We start from the raw sequence: 15,174 nt of genomic DNA on the forward strand, positions 1-15,174 counted from the left end.
CCCCGTGACAGGACAAGAGGTGATGAACACAAGCTGAAGCACATGAAATCCCATCCCAACCCAAGAAAATACTTGTTTCTGTATGCGTGTGCATGTAGTGTATGTGTTGTGTGTATATGCTTGCGTATTGTGTGTGTTTGGGCTGTGTATGCATGTTGTGTGTAGGAGTGTGTGTGTATGTTTTTTGTTGCGAGTGCGGTGTGTGGTTGTGTGCACGCTGCATGCTTTGTGTGTGTTATGTTTGCATGTGTGTGTATATGTTGTGTTTTTGTGTGTGTTCAGTGTGCGTGGGGTGGTGGTTCAGGGCTGTGTGTGGCCCCAGCCAGTGCTCGGCTCCATGGGGTGCCAAGGGGGCCCAAGGTCAGCCTCAGCCCCAGAAAGGCCCCAGATGGGGCCAGAGGCATGTGGGAGAGAGGACTGTGGGGCATGTGAGGGTTTATGGGACAGGCATGGGGGAAGTTGGGGGTATCCAGGGGGTTATGAGGCACATGGGAGGTTGGGAGACCCTGCAGGAGCTATGGGGCATCCAGGAAAGCAATGTGACACCCAAAGGGTCAGGATACCAGGGGAGAGAGTTGGGTGCACATCCAGGGGATCAGGGGGACCCTGGGGGGGTTATGGGGCACCCAGGAGAGTTGTGGAGCACCCAGGAAAGGGGACTCTACGGGGCACAGGAGAGGTCAGAGTCACTCTAGGGTGCTATGGGACACCCAGGAGGTTGGGAAAACCCAGGGGTTTATGAAGCATATGGGGAGCCAGGTCCACCTACAGGGCTGGGGGCACCCAAGGGGGCTCAGGGGCACCCAGAGAGGGGTAGGATCGCAGGGTCCCCCCCAGAAGCTGATGTCAGAGCCCAGGCCTGTGGCACCTCCTTTATTGCAGGCCCTAACGGAGCCCCCAGTGGGAGGGAGAACCCACATCCCCACCTACAGCCTCCCCCCCGGCCATGTCAACCCTCACTGGGGGGGTGCGTGGGTGCCAGCAAGGTGCACAGGCAGCCCGTCAAGGCAGGCAACGCGCACATGGTGCTGGAGCTGCCAAGACCGGTAGGCGCAAGGAGGCCGGGTGTCCCTCCCCCGCAGGCGGCAGGCTGTGAGGCCCATGGGTGTCGGGGTGCTGCGGAGCCCCACTGCGTCAGGCGTCTGGGTGCAGGCAGCCAGCAGTTCCTCGGCCGGTGCGTGCACAAAGGTGTTGGAGGGCTTGCAGGGCCTCCCCGGGGCTGTCACCCGCCGGCGTGCCAGCATGGTCTCGCAGTAGCGGTGCGCCGTGAGCACGGATGTCCGGGGGTGGTCCACATGCTGCCGCAGAAACTTCTCATAGCGGGTCTCACCCACCGCCCCTGCCAGCACTGCCAGCACCAGGGCCGTGCAGAGGGCCCAGCCTGCCATGGGCACCTGTGGAAAGTGGGGGTCAGGGCCATCTGGACTTCTGGGCCCCCAACTGGAAACCCCACCCTGGACGCTCAATTCCTCTACATATTCCCCCGCCCAGACACCTGCGTCCCTTACAGATCCCCTCTAAATGCATGAGGGGACCCCCCTCCCCAGACACCTGGGCCATCTGTGGATCCCACCTGGATGCCTGGGTCCCCCACAGAACACCCCATGGACACTGGGGTCCCCTACAGTTCTGCACTCCCCAGAAGCCTGGGTCCCCTATGGAACACCCGCCCTGGACCCCTGGGTCCCCTATAGATCCACTCCCTGCCCCAACACCTGCATCCCCTACGTATCCTCCCTCCCCCACTAGATGCTTGGTTTCCTCACAGTCCCCCTCCCGCAGACACTCTGGTCCCCTGACGCATCCCTCACCCGCACCTCTGTGTGTGTGCCTCAGTTTCCCTTATGGCCTCGGGGTCTCCAGGATCCCTCCCACTCCTCCGTGCCTCTTTTATACTGGCCCCAGCTGGGCCCAATGGGCAAAGATCCAGGAGGAGGAGCAGGGCAAAAAGCAAAGTCCAGCGGATGGCTGGGGGGGAGCCAGGCATCCAGGAGGCCCCACTCCCCCTCACGGCCCTCCCAAGGTCATTAGGTAGTCATTAACGAACCACGTGACTGGCTGCGAATGTCCCCTTGAGTGCCCCCTCCCCATGTTGCCTTGGCCCATGCATTCTGGCCTTGGGCCACATGTCCCATGGTGGGCAGGATGCCTGGGTCCCCTTGGGTGGCAGGCCAAGACATCTTCTAGTTCCCTGGTGGAGGGACAGGATGTCAGCATCACCTCCGGGGCAGCTGACAGTCGCTCCTGCCCCTCTTGGACGATGTGGTATGTCCGCAGCTGCCCTGCATTGTTTCAGGAGCTATGTGTCCCTTTCCCCTGTACACCCTTGCAGGCAAGTTCGTACCCCTGGGAAGTGCCAGGATGCATTTTTGCCCTGCCGTTACCTCACATGCTCCCGGCTGCTCCGCTGAGGCAGAGACAAGCAAAGAGCCAGGAGCCAGCCTGAGCCCATCAGAAACGCACCCCTTTCCCTTGACCATCAGGGAGAACCTGATGGAGCCCCAAGGAGAGCGTGTACCCTCCGGAGGGAGAGGCATAAAGTGCCCAGGAGAGGCTGTCACCACCGGGTGCAAGTGGTCTCCATCCTCCTCTTCAAAGACATGATAGAGACTGTGATGGGAAGTGGCAAATGGAGGATGAGGAAGAAAGCGGACAGGAGCCCTCAGCTGCCCTTCTGCAGGAGCAACGAAGTTTAACCCCACCAGTGATTCAAGGCAGACAGTGACACTGGATGCCGACACTTCACAAATGGGCCTCAGCACTACGGCTAAGGGCTGCTGAAAGATGCACTCTTTGAGTGTGTGTCACTGTCAGACCTGACCTACTTGTCCCCAAGGACAGCACAGAGCCATTCCCCTGTCTGCCCCAGGCCCACCATGTCCTTCAGCCTGGGGTAGGCTTGGTCCTGGGCACCACCTTCCCGAAAAGAGCTGGAAAAGGTCTAAGCCTGGCCACGATGTAGGTGGAGAGTGCCCTGCCCTGGGCTGTGGCGTCATCTCTGCAGCTCTCAGCCTCTCAAGAAATCCTCCTGAAGTCACGCAGCCCTTGCAGTGGGAACAGCGCAGCCACCTGGCCAAAACCTCGAAGACACGGAAGATCAGCACAGCCCCCTTGCTGACTCTCTGAGGCTGACAAGAACCTGCTCCTGCTGGGCATGGAAGCAGGATGGGGGCTCTCATCACCACCTCCCGGACACACTCTGCCTTCCACTGACCTGGTGTGGGTGGGAAGGGGATGGCGTCCCCAGGGGGAAGAACAAGCCTGGATGCCTGGCAAGGATCTGCCTCAGCCCTGTGTCCCAGTGCTGTCTCTAGCTGGCACAGTACAGGTACCCGTGCTAGAGCCTACCCTACCTGGAGCACCCTGAGGCATCCTTGCCAGGGGTTGCTGTGAGGTTCATCAGTGAGCCATAACCTGTGGTCCCGTCTTGTCCCATGGGAGTCCAGACTGCCAGGTGCTGGCCTGGGCACTGCATCTCCCTCTCCCATCCCTGCCCACGCAGGTGGGCTGATGGGAGCATCCTCCTGCGCCACGCTCTCCCCTCGGCTGCTGTCCTGCGTCGCCCCGGATGGTCAGGCTGTCATGGGGTGACGGGCTGCATGTACCTACGGCACGAGGCGTCGGAGTGAGCGAGCAGGTGATGACCGCCTGCGTGGGTTAGTGAGGGCGGCGTGCCCTGCCCCAGGCAAGGTGGGCTCTGCACTCCTGTGCAGAGGGGAGAGGAGGAATCAGTTGAAGCACCCGAGGCAGCCCAGACCAGCAGCTTCTAGTTGTCCCTGCAGTGCCCCTGCTTCCCCATAGCGTGGGAAGGGCTGGGTGGGCTGGCGCTGTCTGGTGAGGATGCCCCGGGGCCTCCGCAGACACAGGAGTTTGATCTCCACTCTCTTTCTTTCCATCTCAGCCCTTCAGCCCTCGGAGAATGGCCACCATCCCTTGGTCCCTGCCCTGGCAACACAGACCGTCGTCCTGGAGCACCCCGAAAGCCACGAGGAGGGGCCCGGGACACCCACGAGAGGCACAGAAAGGCCAGAAGTGATGTGCTGGAAAGCGTGCCAAGGCTGCCTCAGCACGGAGGCCTCAGGGTGCACCGAAAGATCCCCAAAAGTCCAAATTCAAAAATTCCTTGGGGAAGGGGACGGGACCGAACAGCGCCGGCGGGCTCTGCGGGGCCACGAAAGGCGCAGAAAGGCCAACGCGCCACATCCCGCGACCGAGCGGTAGCGCCCCCAACCTCCCCCCCTCTTGCCCCCCTCTTCCCCCCGCGCCGTTGGTTCCGTCCCGCTGCGGTACGTCCCAGGGGGCGGGCCGCCCGCCCCCTCCCGGCGAGATGCGGCTCAGCTCTCGCGAGAGCGCTGCCCGCCGCCCGCAGTTCTCGCGCGAGCCCCACTCTCGTATAATCTCGCGGGAGGGGGTGTTTGCGGCCTTTTCGTCGGCGGGTCGGGACCATGGCGGTCGGCAAGAACAAGCGCCTCACCAAGGGCGGCAAGAAAGGCGCCAAGAAGAAAGTGTAAGGGCGGCCGGGAGAGGAGGAGATGGGGCCCGGGGGAGCCGGGGCAGCAGGATGCCGTGGATGGGGGGCGGATGGCGGCGGACGGCGAGCGCGCCGCTGCTGTCATGGCGGCGGCCGGGCGCGGGCTTCGCTTGGGTGCGGGCCGAGCTGCGTGGCGGCGAGGCGGGGGGACGGGACGGGACGACTGCCGCTGTGAGAGCGCGGGTCCCGGCCTGGCCGGGCTTCCTGCAGCCCCGCCGTGTGCCCGCTGCCCCGGCGCCGGGAAGGGCCTCGATGTGGGGAGCGCTCCGCGGTTGTGGGGCGTGTGGGAGGACAAGGCCAGCCCTGGCCCCGGCCCCGGCCCCGGCCCTGGCTGTAATCCTGCGGCCGCAGGCCTGGCGTAGTTTGCTCGCTGTAGAAGCGGGGGTTCTGGGGCGGCGTCGGTGCAGGCTTCGTTGTGTCTGGTGTCTTTTAGCTGCAGAAGTCAAGAAATGAAGGGTGGGGGGTGTCTTCGTGGGGAAGTTGGTTAAAGTGCACCACTTGTGTCGCTCCTGAGCGGTAGCCGGAATTGTAGCGCTGTATGGGTTTTTTTTGGTCATCTTAGGTTTATGATGTTTCTGCAGTTGATTTCTGTTTTTCTGAAGTAAATTGAAATGAGTGCTTGCCTCACTGGAGTGGGTAATGCTGACCCGTCTGCATTCACATACTTGCCAACCTGTCCACGTTAAACTTGAAAGCCCAAAATGCTGACATTTGCATTTCCATTTTGCAAAGCGTGTGGAGAGGAAGGTCTTACTTCAGCCCGATTTAATCTGAGAAAATCAGTAAAAAAAAATCTTTTCTGCTTTATTTAAATTAAGGGTTGATCCTTTCTCCAAAAAGGACTGGTATGACGTCAAAGCACCAGCAATGTTTAATATCCGAAACATCGGGAAGACGCTTGTCACCAGGACTCAAGGAACTAGTGAGTAGTGGGGTTTTATGCAGCAGAGGGAGATGTATTTGTTCCATGTGCTAGCTCCAGATGAGACTCGATTAAAGAACTGCTGACAAATAGTTTTTGCTCATAATACTATGAACCTGGCAGTTTAAAAAAAAAAAAGTGTCTCTAACTTAATTGCTTGTGTGTGTTCTTAGGTTGACAGAGTTGTTTAAATAAATGAGCTTAGTTGCAGGGCGGTTAGTGTGGTGTGGTCCTTGTTTGTACGAGAGTACCAAACCATGGATATGATATGAAAGGACATGCCTGAAGCTTCTTATGACCTGCTCTTGTAACCTGATGAGTTTGAGGAAAGTTAAGAATTAAGGATTCGTTCTGATTATCACAGGGACACGTGGTGACAGTGCGATAGGAGACCTTGGTCATGATAGGATCATAAAGAGCATTGTGTTAGAAGAGACTGAAATTTGAAGCTTTTAGGTAAAGAGATCTCTGTTGATAGTTAGGATTGCTAACTTAATGGGAGCACATGTAGATGTATCACAGAACGGTAAAGGTTTTTTGTATGGTCTGGCACACCTTAGGAAAAGGAAGCCTTTTGGAAGGTTAGCTGTGTAGAATGGCTAAATAGAGTGGCATTATACTATTCCGGTTGCACTTAAAAGTTACAAAGGTGGTCATTATTTTGAACTGTATACATGTGAAACAAGTAAAATAAGGTCACTGTAAACCAGGCATGAGTAAGCTAGTGTTAAAATGGTTAATTGTTAGAGGTAGAGCTGTAAAATGACTGTACTTAGGTGTTTGTTGCTGCTTTATCTCTGCTGAGCACATGTGGATTTTTATGTTTTCATTATTGTTCATTTGTAAACCCCTCCACTTAAAAAAAACCCGAACTGTTACACAGGCTGGAATATGCAGTATACTGGTATTTGTGCTTAGCATCTGATATAATTATCTTAAAAAGATTGCTCACAAAGTTAACAAAACATGTTATTTGGTTCTCTAAGTTGATTTGATCTTGTTCAAGATACATATAGACTTCAGAGTTGTGAAGCTAGTGGCATCACCTACTATTAGAAAACATCAAATGGAAGTTCGGTATCTGATTTGAATAATACTTTTCTAATGTTAATAAAAGGTGTTTTATTTTGTTTCATATTACAGAAATTGCCTCTGATGGACTGAAGGGTCGTGTATTTGAAGTGAGTCTGGCTGATCTGCAGAATGATGAGGTTGCCTTCCGTAAATTTAAACTGATAACTGAGGACGTTCAGGGCAAGAATTGTCTGACCAACTTCCATGGAATGGACCTCACCCGGGATAAAATGTGTTCCATGGTCAAAAAATGGCAGGTGTGTAAGGAACAAGGTCTGCGTTGTGGCTAGTGCCTTTAGGAAAGGAGGTAACCACTGATGCATTGTAAAGCTGTGTTTGAAGTGGCATCAGCAGATATTAATGAATGTCAGTTGCATGGTTTTGAGAAACCTGTCCATCACATTGATGATAAATGACTGTTTCCTTTTTAGACAATGATCGAAGCCCATGTAGATGTCAAAACTACCGATGGTTACCTACTGCGCCTCTTCTGTGTGGGTTTCACGAAGAAGCGTAATAACCAAATCCGCAAGACCTCGTATGCCCAGCATCAGCAGGTTCGACAGATTCGCAAGAAGATGATGGAAATCATGACCCGAGAGGTCCAAACCAATGACCTGAAAGAAGTTGTCAATAAGCTGTAAGCTTTGGCCACGTTTCCTTTTTTTATCCGATACAGTTTAAGTAGTTTGTTAGTTGTTACTGAGTACTTGGGGAATGCTGGTGCTTCGTGTACTGTTTGGCAGAGACCAGGCAAGGTGCGTCTCGTTGAAAAGCTGATGTGCCATTTTCTTCAAATACTCTGTTAGTCTCTGCATCATATTTGACTTTCATAAACCATCATGTTTGCATAAATGTAAAATCAGGCTCTCCAGTTTTTTGATTCATGTTTCTACAGACTAAAACTGGAATTCTGATCAGTTGGGGCTGTGAATGTTCTGGGTTCTTCTGATAGAAGGAAGTTTTCCGAAGTGTGGTGTTTGCTTCCAAAAGTTTAATTGCAGATTTGCTCTCAAAATGAGCACATTTGCACTATCTATCTATATCTCCCTTCTAACATTGCAAGGAAAATGTCTTCGAATCTAGACATATTTGAAGAAAATTGTCAGAGTGTGAAGGTAGTATTGATGATGCAAACTCAGTTTTTAATGTTCTGCTACTGATGTGGTCTCTGATTTCTCAGGATCCCAGACAGCATTGGCAAAGACATAGAGAAGGCGTGTCAGTCCATTTACCCTCTTCATGATGTCTATGTCCGCAAGGTTAAGATGCTGAAGAAGCCCAAGTTTGAATGTAAGGCAATCACTGCAAATGTTCAGTGTTCTTAGTGGAGGGTGTGGGAAGCTGTTAGTTTAAAATGTGTTTGCTTTTGGATAAAGATGTTAAAACAGCATTGTAAGCTTAAGTAGCTGTAGTAGTAAAAAGGCTTGTGCTTCTAGTCTGGCATTTGGTTTGAAAGCCAAGCAGTGATCATTCAGTTTGGAGCTTTTTTTGAATTCTTGCCTGAAACTGCTGCTGAATGTTCAAAGGCTTTGGCTTGGGAATGAATGATGACAAAATGTTTCGGTCCCAGATGACATGGAATGATTCTATTTTCCCATTTTCTGACATTCCCATATAATGCAGTAGTAGGTTCTTGACTTTATCTCTGTTTAAAAAAAGTTTAATTTGCAATTTCATTATGTAGCACTTATTTCACTGCTTGTTTTTATCTGACTGTCAGTTATTGAGCCAGCATCTCCTTGCATGAGCTTTCTGGAACAGACTTGATCATACCTACATTAAATGTTCTGGTGTTTTAATTTGTATATGATGAGCAATTCAGTAATTGAAAAGTGTTTAAATAGGTGCATCTCTCACTGTTTGTAATACATCCTCTTTTTAGTGGGCAAGCTGATGGAACTGCATGGCGAAGGTGGTGGTGCTGGAAAACCTTCTGGGGATGAGGCAGGCACAAAAGTAGAGCGAGCTGATGGATATGAGCCACCCGTGCAAGAGTCTGTCTGAAACTAAACATTGATGGAAAATAAAAGTTTTAATATACAGAACTAATGTTTGGTTGCCTGTATTGCTACTGGACAATATTGGATATGTGGATGGGTTTTTAATAAGGTAAACCTATTGCCTTGGTCTAAAAAAAAAAAAAAAGAAAAACTTGTTTTGGAGATCTCTTTTTCATGATTGGTGTTGTGAGATGGGTGGAAGAAGGTGGGTTGTCCTTTTTGAAAGGTGAAAAGTGCAATACCAAGGATTCTGTACGTTGGTTTTTCCCAATAATTTTGGTCCCCAGAAAAGAAACCTTGTGGGTGCGTGCAGAGCTTGTATTGGTGAAAGGTGCTTTAAAGAGGAGCACTGTACAGGGCAGATGGGGTGCCACACAGGGAAACTTACTGTTCCAGAATTTTTTGTGATAGGGAAGTCTTAGGGATTTATCCATACTACTTAACCTGAGAATTACGTATGTGTATGTTTAAGCTTCTTGGTGGTAATTTGGTACGACCTCTCACGGGACAGAGTTGGTCTCTGATAGTCAAAAGGTGTTAAAAGATCTTTAAGCTGCAATTTTGATGATGGAAGCAGTGTTAGTTTTGAGCAGTATAGAAATGCAGAATATGCCCAAGAGTAGGGTTGTATGTAGTTTTTTAACCTCTATCAGAACCGAGGGGTAACCGCAATCACAGCTGAAAAACTTGTGGAACTTCAGGGGAAAAAAATTCTATCATGAAAAGGCAATGGTCTATGTTCTGAGAATAAAGCACACTTAAGCGATTTGCCGAGTAATTTTAACAGTACTTTTTCCATTATCCAATAGCATTGTCGCTTGTTCGGCTTATGCTGGCTTAAAAATTGAAGAGTGTGTTTTTTCTGGCTAAAACAAGGAGTATTTTGCACTATTGGCATGTTTTGTTTAGAATGGGGCAACAAACCTAAAGTTTGTGCTATTGGATTGTTCGCAAGTTTGTGATTTAAAGCCTGAGAACAAAATGGTATGGAGCTGCTTGGAGCAGTCACTGAGGTGGTGGTGGCTCCTGCAGTCAGCTGTGAAATAGCTCAGGACAAGATATGGAGGAAAGTAAGGAAATGGTACTGTTGCAACAAAGATACTAGGGGAGAAGTAGAGGGATGCTACCCATGAGGGCTGTACTCTGCAGTGTTGGGGATTTTTGCCTTTTCCTAGTTGGTAATTCTGGTTTGGAGCAAATAATATGCCAAATGAAAAGAATGTTTTCTCATTTAGAAGACTGCAGGTGATGTGATTTCATGTTGTGATTCCAAGTTACTATTTTAATTGGAAGGGGATGATATTTAGAATAGCCCATGACTTAATATTGAGGTAACCATCTTTATTGGATTGTAAATACAGGCCTACTTGTTCTACTTCTTCCAGTTTGTGTAGTGGAACAGTAGTGAGTGCTCAAAGCTGTAACGAGGCTGGAACAGGAGAAAGGACTAGTGCTGCTTTTAATCCTCTGCTTTGCCCTTTTCAGCTGTACTGTTGAGGTAGGTGTCATCCTCCAAGAGTTCCAGTTAGTCATATTTTTGAAGCCATAAATTGCAACAAATGCCTCTTTACTTCTCTAACAAAAATGAGAACTTTTCACTGGAGTTGGGAAAAGAAACCATGATTTAGGGTCAGTGTGCTGAGGTTGAAAATTCTTGAACCTACTACAGGAAGTTTCAGTGCAGGTGTGTACATATATGTATATGCACATATTCCAGCCCTGCATTAGAGGAAGATCTGTCAGAGCTTTCTTGTAACGGATGTGTGTTGGCTGCATTTCCTCTGCTTTAGCAACAGTTCCATCAAACAAATCCTGAGGGACTGCAACTAGCCTGTACTCTGTAGACTAGGAGAGTTAGAAATCCTAAGGTGGTGTTTCTGAGCTTGCTTCCGAAAACTTACATCTTTTATCCTATTACTTTTCCCTTCAGCTGTACGTCTGAGGAGTGCATGCTGCAAAAAGGCTAGTCCAAGAGGATTTAGGGAAAGAACAAGAGCTTGCTTTTTTCTTTTCGTTTTTTTAATTTATTTTTTTGAGCAGTAGACTGCTGGCATTACCACGTAGGAGCGCTGGGTAAATGTATGCTCTGTCAAATGATTTCAGATGGGGGAAAAGTAAGCAGTAAGGGAAATTTTATACACCCTCTGTACAAATACCAGCTGAAAAATCACGGTGTATGAATAGCAGCAATCAGCAGAGCACATGCAAATATGTGTAGAATTGCCAGTCAGCTCAGGGTCAACCTGTGCCTTTGTCAGAAGTAATCTTGCCACAGCATGAGTAGAGAGAGCATCACTGTCTTGTGCGATACCATGCGATGACAGCTGGTTGCTGCAGGTAGCAAATGTCACAGGTTCTGCAGGTGTTCAGTGTGAAATGTACCCGAGTCCGAAGGCTTGAATAAACTGTGTTAAAGCCATCACGATTCTCTGAGGGGTTTGGACTACTTGTAAAGGGATGCGATATTACTCTGTGATTTGTTTGGGGTGGGGGGGTTGGTTTTTTTGCTGTTGTGTTAAATATGTAAGCAGAATGAGATCCGTAAAACTGCCATGTCAAGTGGAAAGCTCAGCTCTCCACAGCATAAGACAATAAGAATGCCATTATGACTGACTTAATTATAAAAATTTTATTGGTTAAATACATTCTTAATTTACAGAGGTACCATAATAAAACTTACTGGACTTAACAAAGATTTATTTAGGACACCGTTAATTGTACACACAACAAAGACGTCTTCCTGAAGATATTTCCAGAGGGTGGATCAAACAGAAAATGTTTTGATAAATGAGGCTTTTGTTATCATACTAATGTATGGGGGTCTAGCTGAATTTCAAGGTTACAGCTGAAATTTGCTACTATATTGCAGTTAGGATTTGTGCCTGACCCCATTCTCGGGTTTTTTGCGGATTATGTACTGTACACCTTAGGAATTTTATGTTATGATCTGTATGCAGCTTCATGGTGATATTAGGCATCGAGTCTTAAGAAAATACCTTGCCGTCAAAGCCAAGCATCTAACTTGTTTCAGTTTTAATAAATACGCTGGTTTAGCTGCCTGCAGTAATGCAAGCAGCCTTTAGGTGGCACTCCTTGCTCTGAATGTAAGGCTTTGCTGCTCTTTCTGCCCTGCGTAATAGGGAGGAGTAGATTAAAATAAAGCAGTGGTCTTATCTACTGACAGGCACTGACTTTAAACATTCAGTGGAAGTTACAAAAACAACTGGTCAATACACAGTTATAAAAACGGGGAGGAGGAAATAAAAAAAAATATAAAAATTCAGTTCTACTTTTGAGACTTGTATCAAAATCTTAGAAAACTGCCAGACAAACAGTAAGTAAACATCGTACAGTTAAGCCTCATCCACCACCACAGTGATGCAGTATGTCTTTGGAGGATCTGGGTATTCTGTTTGTTGGTGTGGGCTTTGCTTGGTTCTGCTGTTCTCCCCCTGCTGTGCTCACTGGACATTCAGGAATTGTGTTGGCACAGGTCATGTTGGAAGAAGCCTGTTTTAACAGGGTGATCCACTGAAGGTTTATGGTTGAAAAGTCTTGAGTGGGCTGGCAGGAGTCAGGAAAGCTATCTATGTATTTGTTTCCTTGGATTTCTCCAGAAGGAGATGGCTGTTTGTTAGAATAAACAATGACCTTTGGAATCCCCTGGCAGGAGAACTTGGAGAGTGGGAAGGGTTGTCCTCCGAGGTGGACTTATGTTAAAGTTTGATTCCACAGGAGTTCTGGATAGACTTGTTGGGGATGGTAAAACTGAGTAATAGCTCTCTCTAGAATAGCATATAATTTATAATTGTTTTTATAATGTTAATCCTCTTAATGAAAGTAGAAATCCAGTTCTCTGCTCATAAAACTTTGTGACCTTCATCCCCCAGTTGTGCAAATGGTATTGGTGCAGTTTAAATACACAATGCTTCACATTCATGAAGCTTCTAGGAAAAAAAAACAAAAACAGAGGGCTAATGCCTGTGTCTGTATTTGCAATTACCATGGCATAACAGTGACTGCAGAGCGAAATAGTGCCGAGGGCCTCATGTCTGTGCTGCGTGTTCCTGGGGCTTGCTTCAGGTGAGCTCCAGTCTGCTACTGAGACTGGATGCCCCTTCCCTGTTGCAGGGGAGTTCAGTTTTGGCTGTAAGCTTGTTTCTGCCTGCTGTGATGGTAACCAAAGTGCAGGGCATGGGGAGGGGACGGCTACCCTCCCCAGCTTGCTCACACTCCAATTTAGATGCACCCTGATCTTTTGTAGCAGTAGGTATTTGTTGCTGTAATACTTAGACCTTGTATTGATAAAGTTGTAGGCAGGCACATCACTAAACCAAAACTATCCAAAACTATCTCGAGGTCAATCATGATGATTCTAGTTTCCAGTCTCTATCTACCACTCAACTGTTGGCCCTTTTGCAACCTGCATTTTCAGACCCACAAAGAAAAATCTTGTAAGGGTATCTTGATACCTAGTGACCTGCATCTCTCTGAAGTAATGACTCGTGCTAACAGCTTACTGGTTCCTTTTTGTTACATAGTATGAAAGTGATGGAATACTGTCAGCAGTGAAAGAGCTAACTGCAGCATAATTCTTTTTCTGTTCCAGTCTGATGAAGCTAACGGTTAATCAAGATGCATTTAACTATTTTGTCAGAAGCCAAGGGTTGCAAAAAGGAATTTACTACCAGAAGTTCCGATAATGTGAAGCTACCTCAATCATGTCTGTCTATATTTGTCATTCAAGTCCCACTGCTGCTTTTTACTAAATGCCTTTGTTAGAGCTGCTTGAAGTAACCTCTTGCCAGGCGTGTTTTCCTTAAGGCCTCGACAGACCATTTATAATGATGCTCAGTATAGTTGGTATGTGGTAACAAACTGGAAACTAATCCCATGTCTGCTGAAAGCTAAAACCAAGGCTGTATAATATCCTTCATGTTAAGGATAGGAATAGTGTTGCTGAAGTATGTTCCAGTGCTTGAGTGATAAATGAAATGCAGAGTGAAGACTGGCTTTCCACTTACATGAAGGGGGTGGAGGGGCAAATAGTTGGAACAGTGCAGCATGGAGGGGATCTGAGAAAGCTCAGTAAATGCTGTCTGTCACAACTAACTTCAGCTGGAAAAGAAGGGTACGATGGTGCTTGAACAGTGGGCAGTAGAAAAATCTAAACCTGTATCTGGAAAGTATTTTGGGGGAAGGGAAGAAGGTCTAAGATGACTCATACTGATTTGAACATTATTCGTTAAGAGGAAAAGTACTTAAAGTTTTGCTTTTGTGATCTTCCTGTATGAGCAGCTTGGGCTAAGAATAGAAGAATACTACACAAGGATTTGCTTCAGCATTTTCCCTCTTACCAGTATTAGATTTGATATTTTTTCTATTATAAAATATCAGTTATCATCCTTATTCTCTAAGTCATAAAACAAGTGGATTTTACTGCTAATGTGGAAGTCAAGCAGTAGTGAAACCTGAACATCAAACTTGATCTACATACCGAGTGCTGTAGTTATATCTTAAAAACAATTTTTTAAATTTGGATTTTAAAAGTTTTTAAAGAAGCCCAAAGAAGCTTACTTTATGCAGACTTTGTGCATGATAAATGTAATACCAGATAGTAAACATACTATTTATTACTTACGCTATTTAAGTAAAAAAGGTGTTGCACCACAGTATTTCCCTAGTTGGAAACTGCTAAAAATCCTGCTTGTATTTGCTCTCAGAGCATTCATGAAGCATGACTACATACGCTGTCACAAAAGACTTAGATTTTCTTATTTGACTTCAAGATACTAGTATGACTGTCTAGAAAAAGTAGTGCAAAACATTGATAGTCAAAACACATTGATGTCTTTGCTGTGCCTTTAGGATAGAAAACATTCTCTCCCACATGCAGGGAGTACAGAGGCAACACTTCACGGTGTTTTTAAAATCTGAACAAAGTTCTTGGGAAATATCCCAGACTTTCCTTGTATCTCTCCACTCATCCAGTCCTCATCTACAGATTCCAGCTCTGTTATTGTATCACCTGCCTGTAAGAGAAGGAGTACATGTGAGCCAGTATAGCTTACCATCAATGTTAATGCATGCATAGCTGATGTTATTCAGAAGCAATTAATATCAAGCAAATGGAAGTAGGATGTGGCCAGTCTTTTCTGTTGGTTACATCTCTTCGAGACTGTTTGCCTAAACCAGCTGAAGCTTCTCTTAGGGTAAATACTTGTCTATGCTGAAAAATCACCGCCTTCTGGAAGGAAAAAACAGCACTGCTGGATAACTTCTTGTGTTGCTTAAGCTCTCCAGGTAGGTAGATACATTGGAGAGTTGGCTCACAGGCCCCCCCGCCTTACTTGTTATTTGTGTGTGTTTCCCTGCTCTGAGGGTTTATTTTCTTAAGCCTCCCCCCCGCCCCCCAATTTAGTCCCAATATTTTCCAGCACTTGGAAACTTTCCTCTTTCCTTCAGAAACTTTCCCCAAAAGGAAAGAAATCGTTTAAGTAGCTCGGTGTGGCTGTTCAAAATAAACTGCAGCTCCTGTGTTTGATACTTGTTCCTGTTTTCATTGTCCCATGCCACACTCTTCATCTGAAGCACTGTCATGGCCCTGGCCTTTCTTCCAGTACCTCCCTTCCCCTTTTCTGCTT

General features: G+C 47.6%; 3 protein-coding genes and 1 non-coding gene across 11 annotated transcripts in view; 2 read left to right on the forward strand and 2 right to left on the reverse strand.

Annotated features, from left to right (window-relative positions):
* Positions 1-858: 858 nt before the first annotated feature.
* Positions 859-1,917, reverse strand: LOC138685653 (ribonuclease CL2-like). 2 transcript variants are annotated; one of them, XM_069785078.1, is made up of 2 exons: positions 1,818-1,917; positions 859-1,394 (listed from the first exon to the last, which is right to left on the reverse strand). In XM_069785078.1, exon 2 carries the CDS (start codon positions 1,386-1,388, stop codon positions 957-959), a length of 432 nt encoding a protein of 143 aa, XP_069641179.1. In that variant the 5' UTR covers positions 1,389-1,394; positions 1,818-1,917; the 3' UTR covers positions 859-956. The 2 variants fall into 2 exon arrangements, with proteins under 2 accessions (XP_069641179.1, XP_069641186.1); XM_069785085.1 differs by having other exon boundaries at positions 1,812-1,901.
* Positions 1,918-4,322: 2,405 nt separating this feature from the next.
* Positions 4,323-8,575, forward strand: RPS3A (ribosomal protein S3A). The gene is made up of 6 exons (XM_069785198.1): positions 4,323-4,507; positions 5,350-5,453; positions 6,597-6,784; positions 6,959-7,167; positions 7,711-7,820; positions 8,413-8,575. The coding sequence occupies exons 1-6, from the start codon at positions 4,446-4,448 to the stop codon at positions 8,532-8,534; spliced, it is 795 nt and encodes a 264-aa protein (XP_069641299.1). The 5' UTR covers positions 4,323-4,445; the 3' UTR covers positions 8,535-8,575.
* Positions 8,070-8,139, forward strand: LOC138688085 (small nucleolar RNA SNORD73). The gene has a single exon (XR_011327153.1). It is a non-coding gene; the product is annotated as a small nucleolar RNA SNORD73 (small nucleolar RNA).
* A 2,569-nt stretch (positions 8,576-11,144) lies between the features above and the next one.
* Positions 11,145-15,174, reverse strand: part of SH3D19 (SH3 domain containing 19) — a 124,060-nt gene continuing 120,030 nt past the window's right edge. For all 7 annotated transcript variants that reach the window (XM_069785119.1, XM_069785126.1, XM_069785145.1 and 4 more), the window contains one exon: positions 11,145-14,562. In XM_069785119.1, coding sequence (XP_069641220.1) covers positions 14,446-14,562 — 117 coding nt within the window. In that variant the 3' untranslated portion in view covers positions 11,145-14,445. The remainder of the gene's footprint in view (positions 14,563-15,174) is intronic.

Source organism: Haliaeetus albicilla, chromosome 1 (assembly GCF_947461875.1).
Source record: "Haliaeetus albicilla chromosome 1, bHalAlb1.1, whole genome shotgun sequence".
In the NCBI taxonomy this organism is placed as follows: domain Eukaryota; kingdom Metazoa; phylum Chordata; class Aves; order Accipitriformes; family Accipitridae; genus Haliaeetus; species Haliaeetus albicilla.

Bases quoted from the DNA above. Each gene is read 5' to 3' on its own strand.
- LOC138685653 (XM_069785078.1), bottom strand. From the start codon at position 1,388: ATGGCAGGCTGGGCCCTCTGCACGGCCCTGGTGCTGGCAGTGCTGGCA.
- RPS3A (XM_069785198.1), top strand. From the start codon at position 4,446: ATGGCGGTCGGCAAGAACAAGCGCCTCACCAAGGGCGGCAAGAAAGGC. The intron at 5,454-6,596 runs GTGAGTAGTGGG...TTCATATTACAG, and splicing joins CACCAGGACTCAAGGAACTA to AAATTGCCTCTGATGGACTG. The intron at 7,821-8,412 runs GTAAGGCAATCA...TCCTCTTTTTAG, and splicing joins GAAGAAGCCCAAGTTTGAAT to TGGGCAAGCTGATGGAACTG.